General features: G+C 32.5%; 1 protein-coding gene across 1 annotated transcript; it reads left to right on the top strand.

Moving 5' to 3' along the window:
• The first annotated feature begins 202 nt into the window (after nt 1-202).
• Nucleotides 203-14,787, top strand: LOC136027987 (uncharacterized). The gene is made up of 3 exons (XM_065705498.1): nt 203-406; nt 10,202-10,395; nt 14,553-14,787. The coding sequence occupies exons 1-3, from the start codon at nt 278-280 to the stop codon at nt 14,725-14,727; spliced, it is 498 nt and encodes a 165-aa protein (XP_065561570.1). The 5' UTR covers nt 203-277; the 3' UTR covers nt 14,728-14,787.
• Nucleotides 14,788-16,721: the final 1,934 nt, after the last annotated feature.

Below are 16,721 nucleotides of genomic sequence, written 5' to 3'. Positions count from 1 at the left end.
AATCAGTTTCAGAAAAAAGTACGGTAAAATTTGGCCCTAAACGAGAGGAATCCTATCTTTACTTATTACTATTTTAGAGCTACCAAACAGAATAAATAGATAAAACTAACCAGACTCTGGCTTTTCTTCTTTTTTTAAACTATACTTTTCGGTGCTTTCTGCACCCTTAATTCTTACTTATAGATATTGATACTTCATTTTATTAATGGCAACGTTGAAATTTATTTTCTGGCGCTGAGGACAAACACTTTTAGCGTGGATTCAGGAGCTGAAAATTATGGCCTCTTCTAAGATTGGAAGGCTATTGCTTGGAAGATGTGTGGCTCCACATCCTAAGTTACCCTTGCCAAAAGATGCGAGTAGAATCAGAATTAAGCAACTAGAGCTAGATCCTAATCTCTTGAAGGTTTGTTGCGTTGAAGATAAGCTAAGCCCTAGGTCTTGTCTAGTATGGGGTAGCCTAGTTTTAAAATTTAGAACATAACCCCAGATGATGGGCTTTTGTTGGATTTGTGATGTCTTTTTCATGCTGTTTTTTTAATTCAATAGCCTAATTGCTAGAACAGCCCATTTGAGTTTTCAACATAAATATTAGGTAAAATTCTAGTTTAGGCTAGTTAGTTTTGGCAAAATTCTAGTTAATTGACTTCTTGCTATCTTGGAAATGGTTTAGGTTAGGGAAATGAAACTTTTAGGGATAGGTCTACAGGCTAAAGTATTTCCCCAGGAAGGCCCTGAAATTTGCCTATATGACAGGTCTATACCTATTAAAATTTTGACAAAACAACATTTCACCTTAATTTTCAGTTACTAGTTGCTTTTTCTCTGCCTCTAGTTCTGAAAATGCAATTCTTGTTATTTGAATTTTGAGCCATATCAATGTTTTTTTTTTTTTTTTTTTTAATTTAGGAAATGTATTTGCATATCTTTAAAACCTTATAAAATGGAATTGAGCAAAGTTATGAAGCTAAAAACAATTTTTTTGTACTTCAATTAAGCAGAAGATTTATTTTGCAAGGTTTCACTTTTATAACACACATATTTTTAAAGGTCATCAAAGGTCAGGGCCCTCTAGAGAGAGAAGGAGTAGAGTTGGTTGCTTCAAAATCCCTTTCCAGGACATACTTAAGTCAGTAGATTCATCCCTGAAAGTTTCATTTTCCTAACCTAAACCATTTCTGAGATAGCAAGAAGTCAATTAACTAGAATTTTACTTTTAGTTTTTGGTATCTTGGATAAGGGTTAGGTTAAGAAACTGAAGCTATCACAGATAGCTCAACAGGATAATGTCCTGGGAAGATAATTTGAAGTACCTATCTCCACTTCTTCTCCTCTAGAGGGCAGTGACCTTTGATGACCTGTAAAAATATTTTTGTTATGAAAATGAAGCCATGCAAAACAGCTCTTCTGTCTAGTCTAGATAAATTACAATATGCAGCAAGTGATTGTAGGTGAAGCTTTTTCCTCTGCTGAGATGGTTTTAAGTGGTGTTCAACAAGGTAGTAGCCTTGGTCTGGTACTTTTATGCCTTTTCATCAATGACTTGCCTCTTGTTGTCTGCAATTCCACAGTTAAAATGTTTGCAGATGATGTAAAGCTTTACTGCTGTAATTAGCTTTGTTGCTTCAAAAAGACTTGGATGAAGTACACAATTGGTGTACTGTCAATTCCATGTTTGTCAACAAAAGAAGTGTAGGGTTGTCCATTACTTTGAGAAAGTAGAACAAAGTTACCAATACCAACTTACTGGACATTTGAATTTACCTGTTGAAAATGTCCATGACCTTGGTGTTTATTTTGATTCTAGTTGTAGGTTTGACAGGCATGTCTCTGAAGTAACTCATAAAACCCTTGCCAGGAGTCACTGAAGTAACTCCCTTACCAGGATTGCCTAAGTTCTCTGAGACTTCCAACCCTCACATATCAAAGATATAGAGGAGATATGATCATGGCATGCAAAATTTTCAAATCTGGTCACCTGAACCAGATCTTCACCCCCTCCCTGGCTAACAGTTCAGGAGGTCACAGTCTAAAGCTTCACCTGCCTGGATGTCAGAGAAGGGAACAACATGGCTTCTTTTCCATTCGGGTGGTCCCCCTCTGGAATAGCCTATCTGAGTCTACCATCCAAGCTGAGACTCCCCACTCCTTCAAGGCTGGAGTCAACAGGGACTGGGAAAGGGCTGAGTGGAGGCTGGACTGGGAAGCTAAGCCAACATAATTACATCACTCATCACCAGCAAGAACTAGAGGAGGATCTACCACCTTATCTTGCTGGCAAATGCAATTTAAGGTAATAAGGCAAACTATCAGCTATTATTTCTCAAATGCAATTTCTGTAAGCTTAATCTATGTTCATTCATTGCCATTTATAAATCAACAGTTTGACCTATACTCAAATACAATTTGTCAGTACAGTATCCACTGAATAAAAAAGACAGAGCAGGGGTTGAAAAAATACAGAAAAGAGCAACTAAGCTTGTACCATATTTGAAACATTTACTGTATAAAAATAGACTGTACAGGCTAGGATTCAATTCCAAAGGGATAGGGCTGACACTATTAACACATTCCACGTAATCAAAGGCATTGATAATATAAGTACATCACAGTTCTTCACATTTAAAGACAATAACAGGACCCATTATCACCCACATAAATTGTACCCTTCACTTTCAAAAAGGGAAATAGGCCAACATTCATTTTACAGCAGGGTATAGAAGTCATGTAATGACATTCCACCTGCAACATTTCTAACAGATAATATAAAGACATTCAAAATAAAACTAGCAGAAATACATTTTCAAATGGAATCATTTATAGCATTATTTGTCAGTGTTTGTTGTACTTGTTGTTTTTCATAGATTTGTGTATTATGTTGTCAGCATTGTCATAACTTCTTTTCATTATGTCTAGTTTGACAAGCTTGAAAGCTTACCATATTTGGTATTAAAAAAAAATAAATAAATAACTGTTTTTGCTTCACAACTTTGCTAATTCTAAATTTGTTAGATGAAAAGAATGACTTTTGAGAAAAAATTGCCATTTGTAGCTGATTCAGTAATTGCAATTATTATTTTAATGAGGCTTAGTCCTTAATCTTAATAGTGAAACAGCTATTATGAAAACAAATTTAGAGAAATTTTTAAAAAGAGCCAACCCCTTCCAAAAAAAAATGCCAGTTTTGCTGTGATTTTATTTTGAGGGGTTTCAGGTTTATCCTCAAAATTCCTACAAATTTGTTGTCAAAATGAGATTTTACTATTGCAACAAATGAAAATAATAATAGCTAGTCCTGAATCAGCTAAAATGACAATTTTTTCTCACAAGCCGTTTATGAAGAAACACGTTTATAAACTTTTGGTTACTATGTACTCTTTTACCTTTTGAAGCCCCCTTCAGGGCTCAAAATGTAATTTCCCCAGAAGCAATTCTTGAATTGTGAAAGAAGATAAAAAAAAGGCATCACGTGATGTATCCACTTTCATCCTAGCTAAAACAATGTTGGCAGCAAGAAATTTAGTGGGCTTTTTAGTAGGCTAGGCCATCTTGGGAATTAATTAAGCTAAAGTTCTTGATAATTGGTTTTTTACTAGGTATATTAGTAAACACTAAGGAAGTGAAGTTTGATTAATGCTAATGAAATCAAACAAAATATGATGAAAATATAATAGTTTAGAAACAAATTTGTGCTATATATTTGAACATTAGGGGGGGGGGGGGTAAGGCATAGCATATATTATACTAACCAAACCAAAATGCTAACTAAATACTTAAATAAAATATAGCTGCAATTTATTTTCCAACCAAGCCAAAGCTAGTTGTGTGATATAAAGAATTTGCTTGACCAGTTTCTTGTGTCATGTTTGCATCATCCACAATCAAAATTCTATAGTGTTTGTTATATAACCAATAAGTACCAAGAATAGGTCTTGTAGTGCTATGTGAATTAAACTTTCAGGATTGTACCTAGAGTCTATGCAATCATCTGAAGTCTATTTGAGTATATGCCACCACCTACAGTAAAACTCCTGTGTATGACTCTGAAATAAAGACTTAATAATAAGAGATGATAAATTTTGAGGCTTTCTATTACTTAGTCTAGCTAGCCTAGATAGAACATGAATGCACCACTTGATGAGTATTTTTATGCTCTTTGAAAGTATGGTAGATTAAAAAGCAAACATGTTGAGAAAACAATTGTTCCCTCAAAATTTGCAGAAAAATTAGGGTTAACACATCTTGAATGCACTTTCACTACACTTTACCCCCTCACCCCCAAAATGCAAAACTATAGTCTAAAATGTGTATTTGATTTTGCCAGTGTTTATTCAAAATATGGGTACATTGGCTGAACCAAGAGTGATGCATTGAAAAATTGTTGTATTTTTAGTTATTTTATCTTCAACTAATCCTGTCTGTTTAGTGAAATATAGGCCTGAAACATAATTTACAGGTTGCCCTTTCCCTAGAAAAAAGAAGATATAATACCTTGCATGTAGTATCCCTATTTTCATGACTGTAACTGACAACATACTTTTTCAAGATTTCAAGACTTTCATAATGTATATTTGTATATTATATAACCTAAGTCTGTTTATGATTCAACAAATGATAAGTTATACTGTTCTAAACTATGAGGTGTGAAGTTTTTCTCCTTTTGGGGTGTTGATACAGACACCCCTTGATGCTGGTTTTGGTTGAGTTAGTTTCTCACCATTAAACTTCCACTCCCCTGTTAAGTGTTAAGAATTTTCAAACCAACAGTAACAAAATACAGCAAGGAAATTTGACTTGAGAAACTTTCATGTTAAATTTAAGATGAAAAACTTTTTCAACTTGTTTTTTCACTAACACTATTTGGTTTTTAACCTCAAGCTTATCATTGTAATTTCAATGTGCTTGAAAAGTTCCTGAAAAGGATTTAACAAAACTGACGAAAGTTCAACTATTCTTTTATTGGTTTAGCATGAAGAATTTGCTATTCAGACATTTTAAACCCAGAAGTATATATTTACCAAAATCTATCTGTTCAGGGTCTAAAGAATTACTGTCTTGTTAGTTTTTCTTTGTGGTCTGAGCTGAGGCTAAATTATTTCTTCTGTTAAAGAGTGGTTTAACTAGTTAAAAATGTTGAAGATGAAAATCAGAGGTTACAGCACTAAGAAGTATAGATATTTTTTGTGAGTAATCTTGTGGAAACGCTCCCTTTCTAATTGGATAAATTCACGACTAAATCCTTACTAAATTTTTACTACCATAACTTAACCAGATGCTTTTTATGAGTACCTTTTAATTTAATTCATGTTTCAGTGGCTTTTGTTTAATTTGCATAAGTCTACTCTAGAATTTTCACTTTTTGTACATTGTCTGCCATTTTCATATACAATCCTAGTGCAACATCATTTTCAATTTCAATGTCAGTACATTTTTGTTTATTTTTTGTTATTTGTTTGTTTTGTTATTATTTATTATTTGATATTGTTTGTTTTGTTATTATTTTTTGTTTGTCTAACTAAACCAGGTTTAGTTAACATAAACCAAGTAGTGGTAGTAAAAACTCAGTTTAAATTCTATTTCATGTAAAGTTTAACACAAAGTTAAACTTTCCCGCAAAATTCCCCACAGTTAGGCAGGAAGTGGTAGGTGTAATGGTGGAGCAGCTGACTGATCAAAGCCAGTATCCAAGTGGGTCTGTATCATCTCCTTCAATGCCTGACACGGTAGAAGAAATTTAATGAAGACATAAAAACTGCTGTTTAATTTTAAATTGTTCAAACTGAAACTGAGACTACCTGCTGCCATAATGTTTTGTGCAAATTAATGCACACAATCGAAGTCTTGGAAATATGGGAAGGTATCATTCACTTTTTAAGGGATGTTGAGGCACCCCAGAATTGTTTTGTAAAGAAACATTAAAACATAGTATACATTGTTAAGTTATCATGTAGTTTGGAAAATAATGTTTGTTGTTGTTTACCAGTTGCAGATTCTTAGTTTTGTAAGGGGGGCAGGCAGCTAAAATTTTTATGGACTTTTTTTTGGAACCTGTTCTAACGCTTGATCTCAAGATTTAAAATTGCCAATTACAATGTAGTCTTAGCACTTTGCTGCCAAAATACTGTCACCCTTATCTGATATATTTTGCGCAATATATGCTTTAAAGCTATTTGAGGTGTGAACAATGAGGTCATATTTATATATGTCATATGTATTGTAAGTCTGTCAAGGTGGCCTTACCTCACCTTCTTTATTTAGTAACTCTGTTTTACATGCCCAAAATTCTTGTAATTTTAGTTGTATTCACCATGGATTTAACTTGTCTTTAATAATTTTTGCAGATGACCTTTTGAATCTAAACTGTACTTTTAGTGGAATTGAAAAAGTATTTAATCAGCTTTACAATGAATATAAAGATATTGTGCTTTCTTTCAATGTAGAAAAAACTGCTGTTGTAGCTTTCAATTTTAAAGAGACAAATGGCCCTATTTTTTTATGTTTAGCTAATGCTCAAGTCCCCCTTTCTCAAAAATTAGTTTACCTTGGAATGCCTATTGGAAAAAATATCAAAGAAACTGTGAAATTATCCCTTGAAAACATGAAGAAAAAACTGGAATTGTTTATGCTTCAATTGTTTATAATATTAAACACATAGATAAATTAAATCTTGCAAAAATTTATAATAGCCTAGTTGTACCTCATCTCTTTTCTCTTTGTCTGGTTTGGCAGTTTTTTAGTGAACCTCAGAAACTATCTGTTTGTAGATTATATTTTTGCTAAATTCCTTCTCAGTTACCCTCCTTGGAATAGAAATAGTTATTTAATGAATAAATTCCACCAAGTTTCGCCTATATGTGTTATTGATAAAAGGCTACATGATTTTCATTCTTCTATGTCGATAGTGTCTCATCCATGGTTAGCATTATTTATTTAACTGTTTGTTGGTGTTGATTTGTATTTATTTATAGCTTTTTTTTATTGTTTTTCTCTTATTACTCCATCTTATGGGCGTTTCGTCCTCTTTTTTTTTAGATGGTTTATAAATAAATTGATACATATATATATATATATATATATATATATATATATATATATATATATATATATATACATATATATATACATATATATATACATATATATATACATATATATATACATATATATATATATATATATATATATATATATATATATATATATATATATATATATATATATATATATATATATATATATATATATATATATATATATATATAATATATATATATATATATATATATATATATATATATATATATATATATATATATATATATATATATATATATATATATATATATATATATATATATATATATATATATCTGTATACGCCTAGCAACAGACTAACAAGTCAAGCTAGTCATTTAGTCTTTGTCCATAACAAGGAAATTTAAAATTCACTTATCACAGTATTTTTTTTATGGTTGTAAAAAGTTGTTATTCTGTAGAAATTAAATGTAGGGTAAAAGGTATAGATTGGAAAATACCTGCCTGGCCACATGGGGTTCTGAAAGATCTGTTCATGCATCCAGAAGCTGTATAATGACAGCCCCTAATGCTCACAATGGAAGCTTGACTTTGTCACCAATAACACAATAAATCCTTTTGGATCATTTCAAGATGGCATTTAAAAATCCAAGGTCATGGATTTTAACAAATCGTGGTAGATTTATTCTTTCTATGAGCATAAATAACCAATGGTCTATTCAAATTTTTATATTTTCTATAATTCAGTTTTGTTGCCCTTTGAACATTTACTTTTATGCATCATAGAAAAGGCATGTTTAAGTTATGTATATAACTTAAAGGAAAATAATGAATATCTTTTTCATTTAATAAGGAAATTTTGGATAAAAACTATGATGATATTTTATTTATATATTAGAAATATAAAATAAATTATTTTGAGTCCTTCCAAGGAAAGTAACAGTTTTTTGCATAGGTTAGTTTCGGGTCTGTTGGCTTTCATAAGTTTGGCATATTTCTATGCTTTGTTTTAAGCTAGCACCCCTGCCCCTCTACTACAAAAATACAATGTGGGATATGAACAAATTCTGGTGAGACTTAGACATCTCATTTTATCAAATTGGAAATATTTATTCCAAAGTTTTCTTTAAAATGGTATGCAATTAATATATTTTTCGCAATAATTTTTAGTTAAATATTTGTGAATAATAAAATACAACATACTATGTAAAATGTTGTAGCATATTACAGGAAATATTATATTTGCTCAGTATTACCAGATGATTGGCATAGGAGTCATAAAACAAAAATGCACCCAAGACATCATTGGTGCTGAAAATGTGCAATTTAAAAAAAGTAATTTTGCTTTTTAATTTTTGCAAGAAACACACTGATTGAAAAATTCAATGCGCAACTGCCCAAAAAAACACACAATTGGTACAAATAGCCTCCCAAACAATGTATCTACAGTTTTCCCTGTTTTGAAATGAGGATGCCCTACTTAAATTCTTAAGTTAAATCAATTGCATTAGAAGATTTGCTTTATTTCTACATCAAATCCTGCTGCGTCATCATCAGTGTTTCCATTATCATTGTCATCACTAATGTTTACTTATGACATAGGACATTTTGTAACCAAAGCTGGTTTCTGTAATGCCTCTAAGTGGGAATCAGTTTTAGCTAGAAATGTCTGTGTGTGATTTAAGTTCAGAACTGCTATGCTCTGTATTTCACTTGAATTTTGTTACTATTACACACCAAGTCACGATTTTAGCTTTCGCCTCAATATCTGATTATGAATACATCCAATCTACCAATACAGCTGGCTAAACATAGACTATAACCATAAATATGGTTATATTTATAACCATATCTATTTATTATTATATTATTATTATTTTATCATATTATATTATTATACCATTTATCATATTTATTATTATTATCATTATATACATATTATAATACATATTTTCACAATAACCATAAAATATGAGTAAAACTTGGGTTTGACCTCTGCTATCACTACTCTGTATTATTTTCATCTGATTTGTTTCTAATTAAAAAAAAGGGTATCAAAGGGAATTGTGCATTATAGTATTTTTGGTATTTGAGATTTCTAATTTATTTACCACCTAATCATAAAAATAATACAGAATTTTAATGCTGCAGGCATAACAAAACTGGTAATGCCACACTGGGAACTTTCCAAATCTGTTGTTTCAGTCTTTAAGCTTCCTTCAAATCTGCAGTTTTTAAGCTTCCCTTTCTTCCACTTGAATGATTTTCATTATGTTTTTCCTTTTTGTTTCTTCTATCTTTGTGATTCTTTACTCTGCTTTTCTTTTCCTTTATTGTAAGTTGTAAACAAATTTGTATCCCAAGTATCTCAATTTCTATTTGACCTTTACATAAGTAACATATAGATAGGGAAAACTTCATTTTCAAATTTTATGCATGTATATTAAATGCTCAAAAGCCATTAAATGAAAATGCAATTAATCTCATTATTTATGACGAGCGTGTTGTTAGCCTTCTTTGTGTAGTGTGGTCAGTAGCAAGGGCCTCTGCATCAGACAGCAAAATTCCAGTTTGGCCCAGGTATTTCCTAAGACTGTCATTCCACTGGGGTTATGGCCTTCCTCTTGGACGTTTCTAGCCGCTACTGGCTGGTTTAAAGTCATAAAGAACCCAAGGTGGAGTGTCAGCAGGCAGCCACAGTAAGGGAAATAATTGAGGATGAACTTATTGTATTTTACTGGCCACATATCCCTAACTACAACTAATCTATTAAACGTTTTTTAATTAGTCATTTCGGGAATTCCACTTCTGCTTCTTCTGAGTATTGTATGTTAACTCTTTGGTGTCTCTTAATTCTTTGGAATTTTGAAAAATAGCTTGAAATCTCTGAAAATAAAAGTGCAAAAGTATCAAATAAAGCAAAAGTATCAAAATAAAAAGTGCACCATTGGAATCATCATGGTCAAAAACCCATGAAGAGAGGATTGAATCCTTATTGAATACTCCTCTTCATAGTTCTCTTAGTAAGTGAAAACTAAGAAACACGCTGCCTAATCAAAAACATAAAAAATTACCATCTACAGTTTTGTGTGAAAAAATTCAGAATTTGTGTAATCTTGTCCTTTTTCCAATTGTTGGTATATTTAATTTTAATTTCCTCTTCTAGTATTATGGGAGGAATTCAGAAGTGCTTGCCTATGATCCCTCAAGTAAGTGCAAACCTGGTGATGTTGTCCTTATCAGAGAGCTGCCAGAGAAATTAACACGTGAAATCACACATGAATTAAAATCTGTTGTTTATCCACTAGGAGATATAACTGATCCTATTACACAGAAGAAAGTTGTCAAAAGTAAATATAGGTGAGTATTGTTAAAATTTTATTCACCTGCCAGCTTTCAAAAACATAATTTTTGCTCTAAATAAAGGAAGTATAATAATCTACTAAAATTCAAAATATGTCACTATTCACTATGTCACTATTGCCATTAATTCAAGGCGGGGGTATCTGTCTCCCTAGATTTCTTGCCCATCTCCTTTAGACTTAGAAAAAAATCTTTTTGGGGTAGATTGAAAATGCCTTTTTGGGTATTTTCATCAAGAAATTGCAAAATAATATGAGTGTTCGTCCAGTATATTAAATATCGGTCTGTTCCATTTCATTTTCAGTTGGACATTTTTGCATGTCCTTTTCTGTACTAAAACAGATTTAAAGTATTTGTTTGTCTACATTATAAGAGCAGCTAAATTTTCAGGTAAAATGAACCTTGAGTCGTAAAGCAAACTCGTTCTGATCTCTATTGATGTATCTAAACTGAAAACTTAAGTAGAATATTGTAAAATTTGAGCTGTATTATCTCAGATTTGCAATCGTTATGCAATGAGAATATTATAATATTATTTTTTAGGAAACGACCAGTATAGATTATATAAACAGTCAAACAGTCGTGACTATTTAGTTAAAAGAAAATCAACTTAGTTGTGAACAAATAAATTTTGTGAAAGTGAAAATGGGGGTTTGCTAAAAACTCAATGCTAAAGGACCACCTGAAATGCCGAGTGAAGTTTTTTTTGCTTCTTTACATCTTTATTTGTAGCCTATTTAAAGGTCTTTTAAAATTATGTAGTAAATAATAAATTTTTACAAAATGAGATAAACAGATTTTTATTAATGAGTAATCGTGTTTTTGCTGGCTAACAGAAAATCGTTAGTAGCAATTATTTGTGAAATTCTCTACAAAGACAAATTGTTGTTTAAAAAATTGTTCTTGGAATATGAAATTCAATAACCTTAAGATTAAAATAATCTTGCACATTTCTTCCTTTCAGAAATAACATATATCAAATAAATAACAGTTGTATAAATAACAATAAATAACAGTCTTATAAATATCAGTTGACAGTTTTTTTTGCATTATTTTACAAAAGACCAATCAGCACTGGACTTAGAGATAAAGTTGCGAAGCTGCTCGCAATAAAATAGAAAAATTAATGGAAATTTAAAGATGACTTTTGTTTTTGATTCAAATGCTTTTTAGAATCTTTATTTACATTTAAAGGGCACATCTTAAAATTTTACAGTAAATTTTACTTTTGCAAATTGTAAATTATACGTTAGTTATCAATCCTATTTCTGAATGGCCACAGAAAATTGCCATGAACGATTGTTTGTAAAATTTAAAAAAAAATCTAAATGATGTTTCAAATTATTGTTGATGGATTTTTTGCATGAGATTCTACTGTCGAAACTTGAAATAGAGTTGCAAATATCTTACTTTTAGAAAAAAAAGTAGGTAGTTTTTACTCTAAATTAGCTTAGAAAAATTTTCTGAGCAGCCCACTTCAAGCTAGGCTTGCAACATCGTCCTACAAAACAAGGAGAGCCAAAATAGAAAATTAAGTGAAATTTCATGTGTCAGTTTATCCATTTATCATAAGTTAATATAAAGTGCCTCTTAAGAATTAACTGGAGACAACATGTACTGAGTCGAACTTACTTGCAACCAAATACATACGTAACATTATGCTTCCTAGCCTGGAATAAAAACTTTATTTAAGAATAAGTAAAATTAAAAAAAAAGTTAAAGTCTATTAAATCAAACCCGCTTAATCTATTTCAAAGGTATACTTTTTAAGCAGCTCCATATATTGCTATGATTTATTTTCTACTCCATATATGCCTGTATAAGCTTTTTTGGTGCTCGAGGCCTCGAGCTAACTTCGAGCTACCTTGAAATTGATGGGACTACGATTTTTGTTCAGTTATGCATAGTTCGACTCAAGGGCAGTTCTAGTTTTAGAGGTGAACCAGATGAAAATTTGAGCTACAGAGGTAACAAAATCGCTAAATTTATTCCCTACAGACACTACAAAGTTAAGATCTACTTTATTATTGTATTAATACAAAAATAAGTTATTTACTGTATTTAATACTCACTGTATTCATAATGAAAATAATTTTTACAAACACTCTGAACAGTACAGTCCATACACTAACCTCACTGCGTAAAAAATCATAATTTTCTTCTGCACTATTGGAAGCAAGTGTGTCAATCATATTCTCGATTGAAACAAGTGATGAAAAAAACATTGTCTGGTAGTTTACTGTTTTTTTTTTCTGAAAATATACATAAAGTACGATCTGCAGTTTTGACTTGTTTAGGTATGATGTTTGCTGGTTCTTCTTCCTTGTTTTTGTTGTCGGAAGGAGCATCCTCATTGATGGTTAGGGATTCCACAATTTTTTTCGTCAGTTAACGTGCAGGTAGTTGCTGTCCCCTTGTCTGCAAGCGTAAATTCTTCAAGTCTTGGTATCTAGTCTGATGACAGCTGCGTTGTCACCTCGTTCCACTCAGCCTCAATGCTAACATTTAGTTTCTACTTATAGTAGTTCTTCTTTTTGTGGCCTATTTTTTGCTTCAGCTTGATTTTCTAGCAGTTTGAACCCACGCAAATTGGCACAGTAGGCTATTGTTTTGTTATGTGGTCACAACATTTGCTTTTAAGTCCTCTAAGAGGTTGATAATGCAGACATTTTCGTCTGCAATGTCAGATGTATATTTTCTTACCACTTCAGTGTATAGATTTTTTTATTATTTATTTATTTTGTCTATTATTATTATATTTATTTATTTATTATTTATTATACTATTATATATTATTGATTATTATATTACAATTACTTATTTTATTATTATTATTTTATTTCTCTTACATTTGTTTTATTTAGTGGCTGTAATTTAGATGTTTTGTTGACCGAAATTTTTTTTACATTAACATTTTATAGAAGGAATGGGAATTTATACTGTGCACTTGTCTACAAATAACTAAATTTTGCGTTCCTTTGTGCCCATAATTTTATCTAATAAATCTACGATTTCATCTATGATGAAAGGGCCTCATTTTTCATCTACGCCCTTTTTATTTGACCTGTATTCAACAGACAGCGACTTTACTCCTTTAAAGCATCTAGGATTTTATGCTTTACCAATAGTGAAGGGCTTTAACTTGGTTGATCCTGCCTTATTGGTTCCTGGTGAAATTGTAGCCCTTTCTTTGCTGGATTTGCCAACGTTACATAATGAGCTCTTGCCCTCATTACAAATATGACTGTCTACAGACGCACTCTCACCTCAAAGTTTCTTAAACGCAATATTACACCTCTTCAAATTATAGACCCTACTGTTGCTTGTCTTATAATTATCATGCCCGAGAGATTAGGCAAATTGTTTAGATTTTTCTCTAATAATTGGGCTCTCAAGAGGAATATTTTTCCCTAATTGTTTGAACCATTTTGTCATACACTCTTGGACATCAGGGAACTCAGCACTCTTCCTCTTATATTTAATGCTGCCATTATTGGCTCGCTGTTTGATTTCTGTCAGGCTTTTTAAGATAGTTGAAAGTGTACTGCCTCGGATGTTGTACATAGCAGCTATGTCTTTCTTCTTCTGCATCCATTCATGCACCGTTTTAATTATCTCCAACTTCTCACCTACCGTCAATGTTTTTACTTGGCTTTAAGCCCTCACCTTGAATACTGTACACACAATAACCACACTATTGATGCAAAAACCACGTTCTCTGCAATAAATACAATATCAATACTGTGACAAGACTGACAGACGCTTTAGCGAATGTGACTCACCGATTCGTTGCAACCTGCACATCGGGGTTTCGATTTACAGATATCCGCTATAAAAACTTATTGATACACAGGTAAACTTCAACTTATAGAGGTAAAGTGAAAATTTATTTCGACTTATCTGAATTTTTAGTTATAGGGTTGGTTTTTGAGTCATCCCGACTTAGTATAACCGCAAAATTATTTTTTACTTAGAGAATTTTTTCACGGGGGATAAAAAGATCCCAAATTATCACGATTTCGGGTTATCGAGGTTCGAGCTATCGAAATTCAACTTATATATAATATTTTAGTTCAATATTATTTTTTTTTATTTACGGTAATTTTCTTCTCGTTATATACGTATGTATGAGAAGTACTGTATTTTATTTTCAGGGAACAAATTGAAGAGGTTAACGAAATTTATGGAGAAAATCCGAACCAATTCAAATACGATGAAGCGCCAGAACGAGGGTGGCAAGAAGAAAGAAGGGACTTTTCATACCGAGAGCATTACAGGAAATACCACGAATCTGGCAAGCCAGATCCTTACGCTGTCCCGCCAGATTAAATTACAATGCTATGTAGAGCTTTTTATCAGTGATTTATGATTAAAAATACGATTACCACACACACTTTTATCTTGATTTTGTAATGTGTAGTACATTACACGTGAGTCTAAACCGTATTTCCAGTTATTAATACTGGAGGATGAGAAAATATGAATTGGGAGGACCAGGGGCATCATTTAAGGTAGGGGTTGTTTGCTTCCCACCCGTTGAAAATCGCTACCCAAGATTTTTTTTTCCCTCTTCCACCCCCCAATGCCCCTGGATCTGACCCGAATTGAAAATGGAGCATCTGAACGTGACATCTTTCTATATTTCACGTTTCATTAAGATCTGATCTTCCATTTGTTAGATAAACATACCTCATTTTTCACGATTTCCCCTCCCTCCACCCCCACCCCCCAGATGGTTGAATCAGGGAAACGACTGTTATCAAGTCAATTTTTGCAGGTCCTCGACACGCCTACCAATTTTCATCGTCCTAGCACGTCCAGAAGCACCGAACTTGCCAAAGCACGGGAAATATCCCTCAACTCCTCCCAAGATTGGATCTGGTCTGGTTATGTCAATCATGTATCTAGGACATGTGCTTATTCTTCCCACCAAGTTTCATCCCGATCTATCCACTCTAAGCGTTTACCAAGATTTCTGGTTTCCCTTTCAACTCCCCCCAATGTCACCGGATCCAGTCGGGATTTAAAATACGAGCTCTGAGACACATACTCCTTCTAAATATCAAATGTCATTAACATTCGATCGCCTGATCGTGAGTAAAAAATACCACATTTTTTTTAATGTTTCCAAATTAATCGTCCTTCCACTCCCCCCCCCAGATGGTCAAACCGGGGAAACGACTATTTCTAATTTAGTCTGGTCCCTGATACATCTGCCAACTTTCATCGTCCTAGCTTATCTGGAAGTGCCCGAACTATCGAAACCGGGATCAACAGACCGACAGACAGATAGAAGTTGCGATCGCCGTTTTTGCTAGTTTGGGTACTTCCAGACAAGCTAGAACGATGAAACTTGGCAAATGTATATATATATATATAAATATATATATATATATATATATATATATATATATATATATATATATATATATATATATATATATATATATATATATGTTTATATATATATATATATATATATATATATATATATATATATATATATATATATATATATATATATATATATATATATATATATACAGAAATTGTGATCGCCGGTTTTGCTAGTTGGAGCACTTCCTGACAAGCAAAGACGATGAAAGTTGGCAGGTGTATCAGGGACCAGACTAGATTAAATTAGAAATAGTCGCTTCCCCGATTCGAACATATGAGGGGGGGGGGGAGGAGTCGAAGGACGATTAATTCGGAAAAATTAGAAAAAATGAGGTATTTTTAACTTACGACTGGGTGATCGATTCTAAATGAAATTTGATATTTAGAAGGACCTCGTGTCTCAAAGCTCTTATTTTATATCTCGACCTTACCCGGTGACATTGGAGCTGGAGAGGGAAACCGGAAATCTTGAAAAACACCTATAGTAGATAGATCGGTATAATACTTGGTGGTAAAAAGAAGCATAAGTCCTAGATACATGATTCACATAACTGGACTGGATCCACTCTCTTTGGGGGAGTTGGGGGGGGGGATTTCCTGTAATTTGGCGAGTTTGGTGCTTCTGGAAGGTTTGAGACGATGAAAATTGGTAGGTGTGTCGGGGACCAGCACAAATTGACTTGATAACAGTCGTTTCCCCGATTTGACCATCTGGGGGGGCTGGAGGGAGGGTAATTCTTGAAAAATGAGGCATGTTTATCTTACGAATGGGTGATCGGATCTTAATGAAACTTTATATATAGAAAGATGTCATGTCTTAAATAATCTATGTTCAATTCGGATCCGGGGACGGAGGGGGGAAACTGAAATCCTGGAGACCGGATTACTGAGTCTAATTTTAGGTTCCGGTCTCGTCGCAAGTGTCA

The sequence above is a fragment of the Artemia franciscana genome, chromosome 6, assembly GCF_032884065.1.
Source record: "Artemia franciscana chromosome 6, ASM3288406v1, whole genome shotgun sequence".
Lineage (NCBI taxonomy): Eukaryota > Metazoa > Arthropoda > Branchiopoda > Anostraca > Artemiidae > Artemia > Artemia franciscana.
Note: the sequence above shows the minus strand (reverse complement) of the source record. Positions and strands in the feature narration are given on the sequence as shown.

Coding starts and splice junctions, on each gene's coding strand:
- LOC136027987 (XM_065705498.1), top strand. CDS start 278: ATGGCCTCTTCTAAGATTGGAAGGCTATTGCTTGGAAGATGTGTGGCT. Junction 407..10,201: donor TAGATCCTAATCTCTTGAAG/GTTTGTTGCGTT, acceptor TTCCTCTTCTAG/TATTATGGGAGGAATTCAGA. Junction 10,396..14,552: donor GTTGTCAAAAGTAAATATAG/GTGAGTATTGTT, acceptor TTTTATTTTCAG/GGAACAAATTGAAGAGGTTA.